Source organism: Lithobates pipiens, unplaced genomic scaffold (assembly GCF_037356315.1).
Source record: "Lithobates pipiens isolate NorthernLeopardFrog02 unplaced genomic scaffold, aLitPip1_a1.2 Scaffold_19, whole genome shotgun sequence".
NCBI lineage: Eukaryota > Metazoa > Chordata > Amphibia > Anura > Ranidae > Lithobates > Lithobates pipiens.
The window spans coordinates 884,433-899,914 of NW_027507764.1; the positions used below are offsets into that span (position 1 = coordinate 884,433).

Here is a 15,482-nt window from a genome sequence, read left to right on the forward strand (position 1 = left end):
ATTTGCTTGAGGGGTTGCCAGCACGGGCGGAGCAGCCGCCTGCGGTGCTGCCAGCTACATGTCTGCCATCAGCACCTTAAATTGATTCAAAAAGTCAACAGGACACTGCGCAGGCTGCGGTGGTGCCTTCTTAGCTGTAGACTTGCCTTTGGAGGGCATGAGGGGTTAAAAGGGCAACTGACAGTACGTAAGGTGGTATGCAGGCAGGGAAGTGCGCCCCTTTAAAAGGTTTCCAGCCACAGGGTGACCAAGTTAACAGTCAGGGTGACTGAGGGCTCAGCTCTAAAGTTTCCCTTGTGTCAATGTGCTACTGGAGGGCTTAAAAGTAAAGCAGACACAGTCCGGCAGTGTGCAGTGAGCAAGGTATTCCCCTTTAAAAGTGTCCAGCCATATACTAGCAGGGGGGAAAGCAGGAATGATAAAAGACTGTGGCTGAGCTCCACCGCACTCCCCCTAGCCACCGCTCTGAGGCAACTGCCAACTGCCCCAAGAGTTCAGGACTCACCTCCCTCCCCACAGGGATTATGGCCTCTGCAAGCCGCATTAACCCCAGGAATAGTGGCAGTCCCCGCCGCAGCACGGTTGGCCGCTGTGGTGGTGTTGGCGGTGGTGGCTCCTGTCAGCAGCCCCTAATGCGTCCTCCGCGAGGCTCTACCCCGATCGGTCTGCTCGGATTACCGCTCCGCGAGCGCGAAACTCCACCGCGGCCGGCCCGGAGGCTTCACATGCCTCAAAGATGGCGGCTGGTCTCAACAGTTCAGCTAGACCGCAACCAGACGGGGCCACAAAATACCCCCGATCTCCGCAATAACGGGCTCGGCTGGTCCCCAGGATGTCCTGGGGTGAGAGGGGGAGCCTTGCAGCGTCTCCGGGTCTGTCAGCAGAGAGGATTGCGCAGGATTGTAGTCAGGATTCCGCACGTCCTCCCTGTATCACATCCGGACACGGCCCCCCCAACATGTTCTTCCTTGAGTAGAGTCAAATTCAATCTCCAGATGCCCTTGCCCCTCTGAGGGGTGTCTGAAGCATTCAGGACCACAGATAGCATACAGTGATCAGAGAACTCTACTGCCTGCACCACTGGGGGCGAGAAAGCAGAGGTCTCCTTAAAAAAAACAAAAAAACCTATCTATCCTACTCTGACTACTACCTCGATGAAAGGTGAACCCGGTGTCATCCGGGAGGTGCTTAATGTGCACATCCACAAGACCAGCATCCCTAACCATACTATTTAAAAAAACGCTATCATATCCCAGCCTGTCCTTGAAGTCCTTCCTGTCCTTGGGCCTAGTTACTGTATTAAAGTCACCTCCAAAGACCACTTGCCGGGATGTAAAAAGAAATGGCTAAATCCTTGTAAAAAGGCATTTCCTGTCCCACTTTGTGTGCGTCCCATAAACATTAATTAGGCGCAGGTCCTGCCCCCCCACAAGGACGTCTAAGACCATACATCTCCCAATCTCCACCTCAATAACCCGCCGGACATTTACCATGCCGGTTTTAAAACAACACCGCCACACCGCCATAAGGCTCGGCCGCAAGAGACCAGTAAGATGGACCATACCGCCACTCTCTCTTGGCCATTTGAATATCTGCCAAGGAGGTGAGCCTAGTCTCTTGCAAAAATAACATTTCAGCGTCTTATTGGCTGAACAAAAAGAAGGCCATGGAACGAGCTCTTACTGACTTAATGCTGGCGACATTTATTGTCACCACTTTTAACGGACGGGGAACCGCCATTTGGGGTATTGGGTGGATTGCTTCTTAGCTCCCCTCTGCTGCTCATCACCAGAAGCCTCTCTCTTTCTTGAGGCAGCCTCAAACTCCATTTCAGAATCGGAACTTCGTTCCGAAGAAGAAAAATACCATTCAGAGGTCCTATGACGGTTGGAGACAGGCACTGGAACCCGTTCCGTCCTCACAACCTGCTTCCGCTTCCCAACCTTCCTTCTCTCCTCCAGGTACTGCAGGTCAGCTTCAGAGATGCCATAATCTCTGTTTTTTTCTTTGGAGTCTTCACAGAAGACTCCTTTATAGAGGAAGAAGCGACCTTTCTAGTACCTGCTACCACTCCTGGTGGGGGTGGTGTTCCCTTTGAGACAGACTTAGAGGGGGGGTAACTGACCTGGGGGGCACAGACTTGGAAGGTTCTGACACAAGAGGAGAGGATACAGTAGGCTGGGGGGACACAGAGACAGATACAGAAGGAATACTTACAGACACAGGAGGGGTGGGCACAGGAACTGGAGAGGGATCCCGAGCAGGACCAGGGGAGTCCGTCACCGCAGAGGGGGATGGTACACCAGGGGCCTCACCCTCCATCCTGTCCAGCCTTGACAAGTCATCCATTACCTACTTCTCCATATTGTGCCAGGCTTCAGGACATTTGCTGTAGGGATGGCCAAGGCGCAGGCACAGGTTGCACCTGATCATATTGGTGCAGTCCTTGGCCATGTGACCCTGACCCCGACACATTGAACATATCAAGGCTGAACAGGAGGAGCTCAAATGCCCCTTTTCTCCACAGCGGTGACACAGCTTTGGCTGACCAGGGTAGAAAATAGTCATCCTATCCCTCCCTATAAAAGCCGAGGAGGGCAGGTGACGGACAACATTCCCATCCCTGGCCAACCTGACTGTTACTGACCAACCCCAGTCCAGATGTTACGCTCATCAAGGATTTTGCTGGGCTTAATCAAAACCTCCCCATAGTTCCTTAACTAGACCTCTAAATCCCGAGCGGGGACGCTCTCATTGGTCAGAATGATGGTGATTTTTTTAACTGTTGACCTCTGAGAGATCGCAACTGGGGCCAGACCTTCCCATTCAGGTCTTGACCTGCACCGAGCCTCATATCGCTCCCAGAACAGGTCAAGACCCTCTGGCCTGGTGAAGCTAACCGTATAATCCCTCGTCCCAGACACATGTATAAAGGCATACAGGTCATTTGCCCCAAAACCCATTTCTAAAATGAGATCCACCACCGCACGCCGCGCTGGAGGGACTGCACCACCTTCCCATTTCAGAATTACTACATTACGCCTGGGACCCCCAGCAGAAGCCAGAGACCCAAGACCAGATCCCGGGGTGCCCAAAGTGGTAGGCTGTAGGGGAAAACCCCGCTTGGGAGCGGAGCTACCAGGAGCAGAGCGCACCACCTGAGCAAACGTGGGTTTATTAGGGCCAAGGCTCCACACTGAAGTCACATTGGTCTGTACATTATTATTATTAGCATTATCATTATCAACAGTTTGAAGTGAATTAGCAGAATCCGTAGCGGGACGATTGTTCATCACACTAGTGCTGGGGTGATTGTTATCAGTCACAGAAATGTTCAATCTCCCATCAGGAATGGTCACAGTCACTGCTGCAGTACCAGCTGTCTCCTGATGCTGCGCTGTAGAGTCCTCAACAGCAGTGGGGCAAACAGCTTTGGACTCTGCTAAAGAAGGGTTAATGGGCTCTGCTGACACCTGTAGTTCATCCACAGAAATTACACTTTTTATATATAACTCTTGCTGCATTACAGCATCAGCAGGCACAACATTGCTGCACACAGCTTTAGCAGCATCAGCAGGCACAACATTGCTGCACACAGCTTTAGCAGCATCAGCAGGCACAACATTGCTGCACACAGCTTTAGCAGCATCAGCAGGCACAACATTGCTGTACACAGCTTTAGCAGCATCAGCAGGCACAACATTGCTGCACACAGCTTTAGCAGCATCAACAGGCACAACATTGCTGCACACAGCTTTAGCAGCATCAACAGGCACAACATTGCTGCACACAGCTTTAGCAGCATCAACAGGCACAACATTGCTGCACACAGCTTTAGCAGCATCAGCAGGCACAACATTGCTGCACACAGCTTTAGCAGCCTGACTATCATTAGGCACATTGTCAGCATCTGTGAAAGGCACAAAAACAGTCTTATCCACACCATGGGGCTTCGCAGGCTTTACCTTATCAGGTACATCATCTGTAATGTCCTCCTCATTAAACACCAACTGATCCCCCCGCATAGGAGACTCCATTACCTGGATGGCCCTCAGCATGCCTCCTGAGTCCTGGGAAGGCATGGGGCTGCTTACCTCTCCTGGAGGGGGGCGGAATTGGGGGTCTCCTCCTCCACCTTTGTCATCCTTCCAAACCTCCTGTCATTTCCAAACTTCTCCTTGAAGTGCCCATCTCTGCCTTCCATCATGGCCACAATGGTCTCCTGATGGCCACTTTGGCCAATTGGATCTCCGGATCCATGGATCCTCGTTTCTGGCTGTGTAAGCCCTCACACTGCCTTCGCAGGCGCTTCAGCTCCGCTCGTAGCTTGTAAAGCTCATCCCTCTCCCAATTTAGGACCTTTATCCCGGCCACCACTCGCTCCCGAATGGCCTCCGAGCCTTCATCCTCACCAGGGGCAGAGAGATCAGCTTGTAGACAGGAAGGCATGTCACCCAATGGTCCAGGAGTTGGCTGTGAGCTTCCAGCAGGAGAGGCCCAGCTGGCCTCCATAGCTTCCCCAGAAAGGGGCCAGAAGAGCTGGGAGAGATTTCACCACCACTCCCCTCTCACACCGATCACCTGGAGGAGCTCCAGAGACACTGGGGCACTATTCCTCCCACTGACACCAATTATGGGGCACTATTCCTCCCACTGACACCAATGATGGGGCACTATTCCTCCCACTGACACCAATTATGGGGCACTATTCCTCCCAATGACACCAATGATGGGGCACTATTCCTCCCACTGACACCAATGATGGGGCACTATTCTTCCCACTGACACCAATGATGGGGCACTATTCATCCCACTGATACCAATGATGGGGCACTATTCCTCCCACTGACACCAATGATGGGGCACTATTCTTCCCACTGACACCAATGATGGGGCACTATTCATCCCACTGACACCAATGATGGGGCACTATTCCTCCCACTGACACCAATGATGGGGCACTATTCCTTCCACTGACACCAATGATGGGGCACTATTCCTCCCACTGACACCAATGATGGGGCACTATTCCTTCCACTGACACCAATGATGGGGCACTATTCCTCCCACTGATACCAATGATGGGGCACTATTCCTCCCACTGATACCAATGATGGGGCACTATTCCTCCCACTGACACCAATGATGGGGCACTATTCCTCCCACTGACACCAATGATGGGACACTATTCCTCCCACTGACACCAATGATGGGGCACTATTCCTCCCACTGACACCAATGATGGGGCACTATTCCTTCCACTGACACCAATGATGGGGCACTATTCCTCCCACTGATACCAATGATGGGGCACTATTCCTCCCACTGACACCAATGATGGGGCACTATTCCTCCCACTGACACCAATGATGGGACACTATTCCTCCCACTGATACCAATGATGGGGCACTATTCCTCCCACTGACACCAATGATGGGGCACTATTCCTCCCACTGATACCAATGATGGGGCACTATTCCTCCCACTGACACCAATTTTGTAATTTTTTTATTCCCACTGACCACAGTCTGGTTTCCCTAAAGTTTGAAGGTTTGTTTTGAAAGTTTGGAGACTCCTGACATAGACAAAACATTCATGTAATGGGGTCTCGTTACAGCTGGTGTGTACATCCGTGTCCTGTATACCACACTCACGCACAGCGCCTTGAAAAAGTATTCATACCCCTGGAAATTCCCCACATTTTGTGACACCCAAAAACATAAATGTATTTTATTGGGATTTTATGTGATGGACCAACACAAAGTGTCACATAATTGTGAAGTGGAAGGAAAATGATACAAATAAATCTGTGAAAAGTGTGGGGGAGGGGCATTTGTATGGCGCCCCCCGGAGTCAATACTTTGTAGAACCCCCTTTCTCTACAAGTCTTTTTGGGGGTGTCTCTACCAGCTTTGCCCATCTAGAGAGGACATTTCTGCCCATTCTTCTTCTTTGTAAAATATCTCAAGCTCTGTCAGATTGGATGGAGAGCGTCTGTGATCAGCAATTTTCAGGTCTGGCCACAGATTCTCAATGGGATTTAGGTCTGGACTGTGACTGGGCCATTCTAACACATGAATATGCTTTGATGTAAACCATTCCATTGTAGCTCTGGCTGGATGTTTCGGGTCGTTGTCCTGCTGGAAGGGGAACCTCCGCCCCGGTCTCAAGTCTTCTGCCGACTCTAACAAGTTTTCTTCTAAGATTGTCCTGTATTTGTCTCCATCCATCTTCCCATCAACTCTGACCAGCTTCCCTGTCCCTGCTGGAGAAAACCATCCCCACCACATGATGCTGCCACCACCATGTCTCACGGTGGGGATGGTGTGTTCGGGGGATGGGCGGTGTTAGTTTTCCCAACACATAGCGTTTTGCTTTTAGGCCATAAAGTAGAATTTTGGTCTCCTCTGACCAGATCACCTTCTTCCACATGTTTGCTGCCCCCTCCCCCACATGGCTTCTCACAAACTACAAACAGGACTTCTTATGACTTTCTTTCTCCAATGTCTTTCTTCTTGTCACTCTTCCATAAAGGGCAGATTTGTGGAGAGACGACTAATAGTTGTCCTGTGGACAGATTCTCCCCCCTGAGCTGTGGATCTCTGCAGCTCCTCCAGAGTTACCATGGACCTCTTGGCTCTTCTCTGATGAAGGCTCTCCTTGCCCGGCCCGGTCAGTTTAGGTGGACGGCCATGTCTTGGTAGGTTTGCAGTTGTGCCATACTCTTTCCATTTTCCGATGATGGATTGAACAGAGCTCCGTGAGATGGTCAAAGCTTGGGAGATTTTATTATAACCCAACCCTGCTTTATACTTCTCCACAACTTTATCCCTGACCTGTCTGGTGTGTTCCTTGGCCTTCATGATGCTGTTTGTTCACTAAGGTTCTCTAACAAACCTCTGAGGGCTTCACAGAACAGCTGTATTTATACTGAGATTACATTACACACAGGTGGACTCTATTTACTAATTAGGTGACTTCTGAAGACAATTTGTTCCCCTAGATTTTAGTTAGGGGTATCAGAGTAAAGGGGGCTGAATACAAATGCCCCTCCCCTCCCCCACACTTTCCACATATTTATTTGTATCATTTATCATTTTCCTTCCACTTCACAATTATGTGACACTTTGTGTTGGTCCATCACATAAAATTCCAGTAAAATACATTTATGGTTTTGGTTGTAACAAAATGTGGGGAATCTCAAGGGGTGTGAATACTTTTTCCAGGCTCCGTATATTACATATGATACAAAGAGATGAGACGGGTTGTGGAAAAGGTTAACATTTAATGATATAAAAGATTGTGGGACAGACAAGGAAAGAAGACACAGCGAGGAGCGGTGGTCCTCAGAGAGCGCAGTTGTCCCGACAGTCCCTCCCGCTGTGGAACAGGTGATAGATGCTGACCATCGGGAACATCAATAAGGCACCAATCAGAGAGCCCGCCTGGATGACCGCTCCACACCACAGGAGGGCGCTATGGCCGGCTTCATGCAGGAGGCTTCCTATCGCCACCTTCAGGTAGGAGAGAAGTCCCAGGAACAGGGACCAGGCCAGGACCTGCGGACAGAAGACAAACCATCAGAGAGCGGAAATTTATCACAGGAACACAACGCAGTTCATATTACAGAAAATAAATATTTGGTAACCCAGAATTCCGAGCATCTAATGAAGCCCCCGAAGTCCAAACCCCCATGAAGGGATCCCTGGTGGAAGACCGGCTGGGCCTTAGATTCCCTACTCTGGGGATCCCGTGTCACCTGTTTATTGGCGGGTTCACGACATTCACATTTGTGACATGAATGAGCTGCCATAGCACAACGCATGTTACCATGAGCTGACTGACGCAACACACGTTACCATGAGCTGACTGACGCAACGCACATTACCATGAGCTGACTGACGCAACGCACGTTACCATGAGCTGACCGACGCAACACACGTTACCATGAGCTGACTGACGCAACACACGTTACCATGAGCTGACTGACGCAACGCACGTTACCATGAGCTGACTGACGCAACGCACGTTACCATGAGCTGACTGACGCAACGCACGTTACCATGAGCTGACTGACGCAACGCACGTTACCATGAGCTGACCGACGCAACACACGTTACCATGAGCTGACTGACGCAACACACGTTACCATGAGCTGACTGACGCAACGCACGTTACCATGAGCTGACTGACGCAACGCACGTTACCATGAGCTGACTGACGCAACGCACGTTACCATGAGCTGACTGACGCAACACACGTTACCATGAGCTGACTGACGCAACGCACGTTACCAAGAGCTGACTGACGCAACGCACGTTACCATGAGCTGACTGACGCAACGCACGTTACCATGAGCTGACTGACGCAACGCACGTTACCATGAGCTGACTGACGCAACGCATGTTACCATGAGCTGACTGACGCAACGCACATTACCATGAGCTGACTGACGCAACGCACGTTACCATGAGCTGACTGACGCAACGCACGTTACCATGAGCTGACTGACGCAACGCACGTTACCATGAGCTGACTGACGCAACGCACGTTACCATGAGCTGACTGACGCAACGCACGTTACCATGAGCTGACTGACGCAACGCACGTTACCAAGAGCTGACTGACGCAACGCACGTTACCATGAGCTGACTGACGCAACACACGTTACCATGAGCTGACTGACGCAACGCACGTTACCAAGAGCTGACTGACGCAACGCACGTTACCATGAGCTGACTGACGCAACGCACGTTACCATGAGCTGACTGACGCAACGCACGTTACCATGAGCTGACTGACGCAACGCATGTTACCATGAGCTGACTGACGCAACGCACATTACCATGAGCTGACTGACGCAACGCACGTTACCATGGGCTGACTGACGCAACGCACGTTACCATGAGCTGACTGACGCAACGCACGTTACCATGAGCTGACTGACGCAACGCACGTTACCATGAGCTGACCGACGCAACGCACGTTACCATGAGCTGACCGACGCAACGCACGTTACCATGAGCTGACCGACGCAACGCACGTTACCATGAGCTGACCGACGCAACGCAGCGTCCTCCAAACCCCCCATACTTCCATTACTTGCCCCCCCCCTCCTTTTCCTCTGCAGAAGGAAGGAATGACAAGAACTTCCAAGTACAGTGGTTATAGAAAATAAATCCCCCCCCCCCCATTAAAATCATCACATTTTGTTGCTTTGCCGCCTGCAATGAAGACAGACACAGTTTTTGTTTTATCCAGCTGTATTTACTCCGTGTAACTTATAACATTCAAGTGAAAGATATAACACCAACATGTCGGAGAGAATAGAATCACCGAGTTGGAAATCATTAAGTTGCAGTCATTAAGGTTTCCAGGCTGATGTTTGGTAACTCGAACCTTCAGCTCCTTCCACATATTTTCTATGGGATTAAGGTCTGGAGACCGGCTAGACCACTCCAGGACCTTCATGTGCTCCTTATTGAGCCACTTCTTTGTTGCCTTGGCTGTGTGTTTTGGGTCATTTTCATGCTGGAAGATCCATCTATGAACCATTTTTAATCCCCTGGCTGAGGGAAGGAGGTTCTCACCCAATATTTGATGGTACATGGCCCCGTCCATCGTCCCTTTGATGCAGTGAAGTTATCCAGTCCCCTTAGCAGAAAAACACCCCCAAAGCATAATGTTTCCACCTCCATGTATGATGGTGGGGGATGGTGTTCTTGGGGTCATAGGACCTCCATGTATGACGGTGGGGGATGGTGTTCTTGGGGTCATAGGTCCTCCATGTATGACGGTGGGGGATGGTGTTCTTGGGGTCATAGGTCCTCCATGTATGACGGTGGGGGATGGTGTTCTTGGGGTCATAGGTCTTCCATGTATGACGGTGGGGGATGGTGTTCTTGGGGTCATAGGTCCTCCATGTATGATGGTGGGGGATGGTGTTCTTGGGGTCATAGAACCTCCATGTATGATGGTGGGGGATGGTGTTCTTGGAGTCATAGGTCCTCCATGTATGACGGTGGGGGATGGTGTTCTTGGAGTCATAGGTCCTCCATGTATGACGGTGGGGGATGGTGTTCTTGGGGTCATAGGACCTCCATGTATGACGGTGGGGGATGGTGTTCTTGGGGTCATAGGTCTTCCATGTATGACGGTGGGGGATGGTGTTCTTGGGGTCATAGGTCCTCCATGTATGACGGTGGGGGATGGTGTTCTTGGGGTCATACGTCCTCCGTGTAGGATGGTGGGGGATGGTGTTCTTGGGGTCATAGGACCTCCATGTATGACGGTGGGGGATGGTGTTCTTGGGGTCATAGGTCTTCCATGTATGACGGTGGGGGATGGTGTTCTTGGGGTCATAGGTCCTCCATGTATGACAGTGGGGGATGGTGTTCTTGGGGTCATAGGTCCTCCATGTATGATGGTGGGGGATGGTGTTCTTGGGGTCATAGGTCCTCCATGTATGACGGTGGGGGATGGTGTTCTTGGGGTCATAGAACCTCCATGTATGATGGTGGGGGATGGTGTTCTTGGAGTCATAGGTCCTCCATGTATGACGGTGGGGGATGGTGTTCTTGGGGTCATAGGACCTCCATGTATGACGGTGGGGGATGGTGTTCTTGGAGTCATAGGTCCTCCATGTATGATGGTGGGGGATGGTGTTCTTGGGGTCATAGGACCTCCATGTATGAAGGTGGGGGATGGTGTTCTTGGGGTCATAGGTCCTCCATGTATGACGGTGGGGGATGGTGTTCTTGGGGTCATAGGTCCTCCATGTATGACGGTGGGGATGGTGTTCTTGGGGTCATAGGCGGCATTCCTCCTCCTCCTCCAAACACGGTTAGTTGAGTTGATGACAAAGATCTGGATTTTGGTCTCCTCTGACCACAACCCTTCCCCCGGTTCTCCTCGGAATCATTCGATGTTCATTAGTGATCTTCAGACGGACCTGTACATGTGATTTCCTGAGCGGGGGGGACCTGTACATGTGATTTCCTGAGCGGGGGGACCTGTACATGTGATTTCCTGAGCGGGGGGGACCTGTACATGTGATTTCCTGAGCGGGGGGACCTGTACATGTGATTTCCTGAGCGGGGGGGACCTGTACATGTGATTTCCTGAGCGGGGGGGACCTGTACATGTGATTTCCTGAGCGGGGGGGACCTGTACATGTGATTTCCTGAGCGGGGGGACCTGTACATGTGATTTCCTGAGCGGGGGGGACCTGTACATGTGATTTCCTGAGCGGGGGGGACCTGTACATGTGATTTCCTGAGCGGGGGGGACCTGTACATGTGATTTCCTGAGCGGGGGACCTGTACATGCGATTTCCTGAGCGGGGGGACCTGTACATGCGATTTCCTGAGCGGGGGGACCTGTACATGTGATTTCCTGAGCAGGGGGGACCTGTACATGTGATTTCCTGAGCGGGGGGACCTGTACATGTGATTTCCTGAGTGGGGGGACCTGTACATGTGATTTCCTGAGCGGGGGGACCTTGCGGGGGCTGCAGGATTTCAGTCCCTCGCGGTGTAGTGTGTTACCGATTGTTCTCTTGGTGACTATGGTCCCAGCTGAGATCATGGAGAAGATTCTCCGGTGTAGTTCTGGGCGGATTCCTCACCGTTCTCCTGATCATTGATCCTCCACGAGGGGAGATCTTCCATGGAGCCCCAGACCGAGGAGATCCATCGTTATTTTGTGAATAATAATCCCACCAACTGTTGTCTCCTCTCACCAAGCTGCTTGGCGATGGTCTTGTAGCCCATTCCAGCCTTGTGTAGGTCTCCAATCTTCTCCCCGATGTCCTTGGGCAGATCTTTGGTCTCCATGGTGGAGAGATTGGAATCTGATTGGTTCTGTGGACAGGTGTCTTTTATACAGGTAACAAGCTGAGATTAGGAGCACTCCCTTTAAGAGAGTTCTTATCTCAGCTTGTTACCTGTATAGAAGACACCTGGGAGCCAGAAATCTTGCTGATTGATCGGGGTTCACATACTTATTTCACTCATTAAAATGCAAATCAATTTATACCTTTTATGAAATGCGTTTTTCTGAATATTTTTGTTATTCTCTCTCTGTTATAATAAACCGACCAATAAAATTATAGACGATCGTTTCTTTGTCAGTGGGGCAAACCTACAAAATCAGCAGGGGGGATCAATACTTTTTCCCTCACTGTATTCTTTAGCGCTGCCCTTCCACTTTATAAATGTTACCACAACGTTCTGTCCATTGTAGTGCGACCAACTATATAGATATATAGATTTAGTGCAGTATATTTATTTTATTTTATTGCATCCCCCAGTAATGACCAATGATAAATGGACGTGACCTGTGACCTGTGACCAGGACTCATCAACAAACAAAACTGACGTGGGACTGTGGCCGAGGACCGAAGAACGAAACAGACTGGACACGGGACCATCTCCCAGGACCAACAAACAACAAATGGACCGGATGTAGGACCATCACCCGGGACCAGAAGATGAAGCCTGTGGAGTCGTCGTGGTTCTTCTGATCTATACTATATATATATATATTGTGTCATCTTCAGATGTTCTGCACACGTAGAAGGATCGGCGGTCCGTTGTGCCTCATTCCCCTCCCCCTCCCCATGTGTCCTCACACATCCAGGACACCTGCTGATGCGGAACGTTTCCTGATGCGGAACGTTTCCTGATGCGGAGCGCTCACCTCTGACTCCACTGGATCCACTTCAACTGGCACTCCGAATCACCTGAAGGTGGTTAATAAATAATAATATTCTGGAACTCTCTGCCCAGATCCACCCTCACCCCGCCTGGATGCCCCCCTCACCCCTCCCGGGAGCGTATTCTGGGATCGGGTCTCCTTGGCCCAGACCAAGAGAGAGCAACCAGCCAAGAATTCCACATCTTCATCCCTGGCCTCACTTCTCGGGTGCTGGGATCAATCCTGGGACTCCTGTACTCAGCGCCCCCTCAGGGCCATACATGGAATTCTGTACTCGGCGCCCCCTCAGGGCCATCCATGGAATCCTGTACTCGGCGCCCCCTCCGGACCATGCATGGAATCCTGTACTCGGCGCCCCCTCAGGGCCATCCATGGAATCCTGTACTCGGCGCCCCCTTAGGACCATTCATGGAATCCTGTACTTGGCGCCCCCTCAGGACCATCCATGGAATCCTGTACTCGGCGCCCCCTCGGGACCATCCTGGGAATCCTGTACTCGGCGCCCCCTCAGGGCCATCCATGGAATCCTGTACTCGACGCCCCCTCAGGGCCATCCATGGAATCCTGTACTCGGCGCCCCCTCAGGGCCATCCATGGAATCCTGTACTCGGCGCCCCCTCAGGGCCATCCATGGAATCCTGTACTCGGCGCCCCCTCGGGACCATCCATGGAATCCTGTACTCGGCGCCCCCTCAGGGCCATACATGGAATCCTGTACTCGGCGCCCCCTCCGGACCATCCATGGACTCCTGTACTCGGCACCCCCTCAGGACCATCCATGGAATCCTGTACTCGGCGCCCCCTCAGGGCCATCCATGGAATCCTGTACTCGGCGCCCCCCTCAGGACCATCCATGGAATCCTGTACTCGGCGCCCCCCTCAGGACCATCCATGGAATCCTGTACTCGGCGCCCCCTCAGGGCCATCCATGGAATCCTGTACTCGGCGCCCCCTCGGGACCATCCATGGAATCCTGTACTCGGCGCCCCCTCGGGACCATCCTGGGAATCCTGTACTCGGCGCCCCCTCAGGATCATCCTGGGAATCCTGTACTCGGCGCCCCCTCAGGACCATCCATGGAATCCTGTACTCGGCGCCCCCTCAGGGCCATCCATGGAATCCTGTACTCGGCGCCCCCCTCAGGACCATCCATGGAATCCTGTACTCGGCGCCCCCTCAGGATCATCCTGGGAATCCTGTACTCGGCGCCCCCTCAGGACCATCCATTGAATCCTGTACTCGGCGCCCCCTCAGGGCCATCCATGGAATCCTGTACTCGACGCCCCCTCAGGACCATCCATTGAATCCTGTACTCGGCGCCCCCTCAGGGCCATCCATGGAATCCTGTACTCGGCGCCCCCTCAGGACCATACATGGAATCCTGTACTCGGCGCCCCCTCCGGACCATCCATGGAATCCTGTACTCGGCGCCCCCTCAGGGCCATCCATGGAATCCTGTACTCAGCGCCCCCTCAGGGCCATCCATGGAATCCTGTACTCGGCGCCCCCTCAGGGCCATCCATGGAATCCTGTACTCAGCGCCCCCTCCGGACCATCCATGGAATCCTGTACTCGGCGCCCCCTCAGGACCATCCTGGGAATCCTGTACTCGGCACCCCCTCCGGACCATCCATGGAATCCTGTACTCGGCGCCCCCTCAGGACCATCCATGGAATCCTGTACTCGGCGCCCCCTCAGGACCATCCTGGGAATCCTGTACTCGGCGCCCCCTCAGGACCATCCATTGAATCCTGTACTCGGCGCCCCCTCAGGACCATCCATTGAATCCTGTACTCGGCGCCCCCTCAGGACCATCCATTGAATCCTGTACTCGGCGCCCCCTCAGGACCATCCATGGAATCCTGTACTCGGCGCCCCCTCAGGACCATCCTGGGAATCCTGTACTCGGCGCCCCCTCAGGACCATCCATGGACTCCTGTACTCGGCGCCCCCCTCAGGACCATCCATGGAATCCTGTACTCGGTGCCCCCTCAGGACCATCCATGGAATCCTGTACTCGGCGCCCCCTCAGGACCATCCTGGGAATCCTGTACTCGGCGCCCCCTCAGGACCATCCATTGAATCCTGTACTCGTCGCCCCCTCAGGACCATCCTGGGAATCCTGTACTCGGCGCCCCCTCAGGACCATCCTGGGAATCCTGTACTCGGCGCCCCCTCAGGACCATCCATGGAATCCTGTACTCGGCACCCCCTCAGGACCATCCTGGGAATCCTGTACTCGGCGCCCCCTCAGGACCATCCTGGGAATCCTGTACTCGGCGCCCCCTCAGGACCATCCTGGGAATCCTGTACTCGGCGCCCCCTCAGGACCATCCATGGAATCCTGTACTCGGCACCCCCTCAGGACCATTCATGGAATCCTGTACTCGGCGCCCCCTCAGGGCCATCCAAGGAATCCTGTACTCGGCGCCCCCTCAGGACCATCCAGGGCATCCTGTACTCGGCGCCCCCTCAGGACCATCCTGGGAATCCTGTACTCGGTGCCCCCTCAGGACCATCCAAGGAATCCTGTACTCGGCGCCCCCTCAGGGCCATCCAAGGAATCCTGTACTCGGCGCCCCCTCAGGACCATCCTGGGAATCCTGTACTCGGCGCCCCCTCAGGACCATCCAAGGAATCCTGTACTCGGCGCCCCCTCAGGACCATCCAAGGAATCCTGTATTTGGTGCCCCCTCAGGACCATCCATTGAATCCTGTACTCGGCACCCCCTCAGGACCATCCAAGGAATCCTGTACTCGGCGCC

The 15,482-nt window shown here is 52.9% G+C and overlaps 1 protein-coding gene across 1 annotated transcript in view; it reads right to left on the reverse strand.

Annotated features, from left to right (window-relative positions):
* Positions 1–7,265: 7,265 nt before the first annotated feature.
* Positions 7,266–15,482, reverse strand: part of SLC52A2 (solute carrier family 52 member 2) — a 70,470-nt gene continuing 62,253 nt past the window's right edge. Inside the window, 1 exon segment of the mRNA XM_077490467.1 lies at positions 7,266–7,559. Within this exon segment, the coding sequence (XP_077346593.1) occupies positions 7,347–7,559 (213 nt within the window). The 3' untranslated portion in view covers positions 7,266–7,346.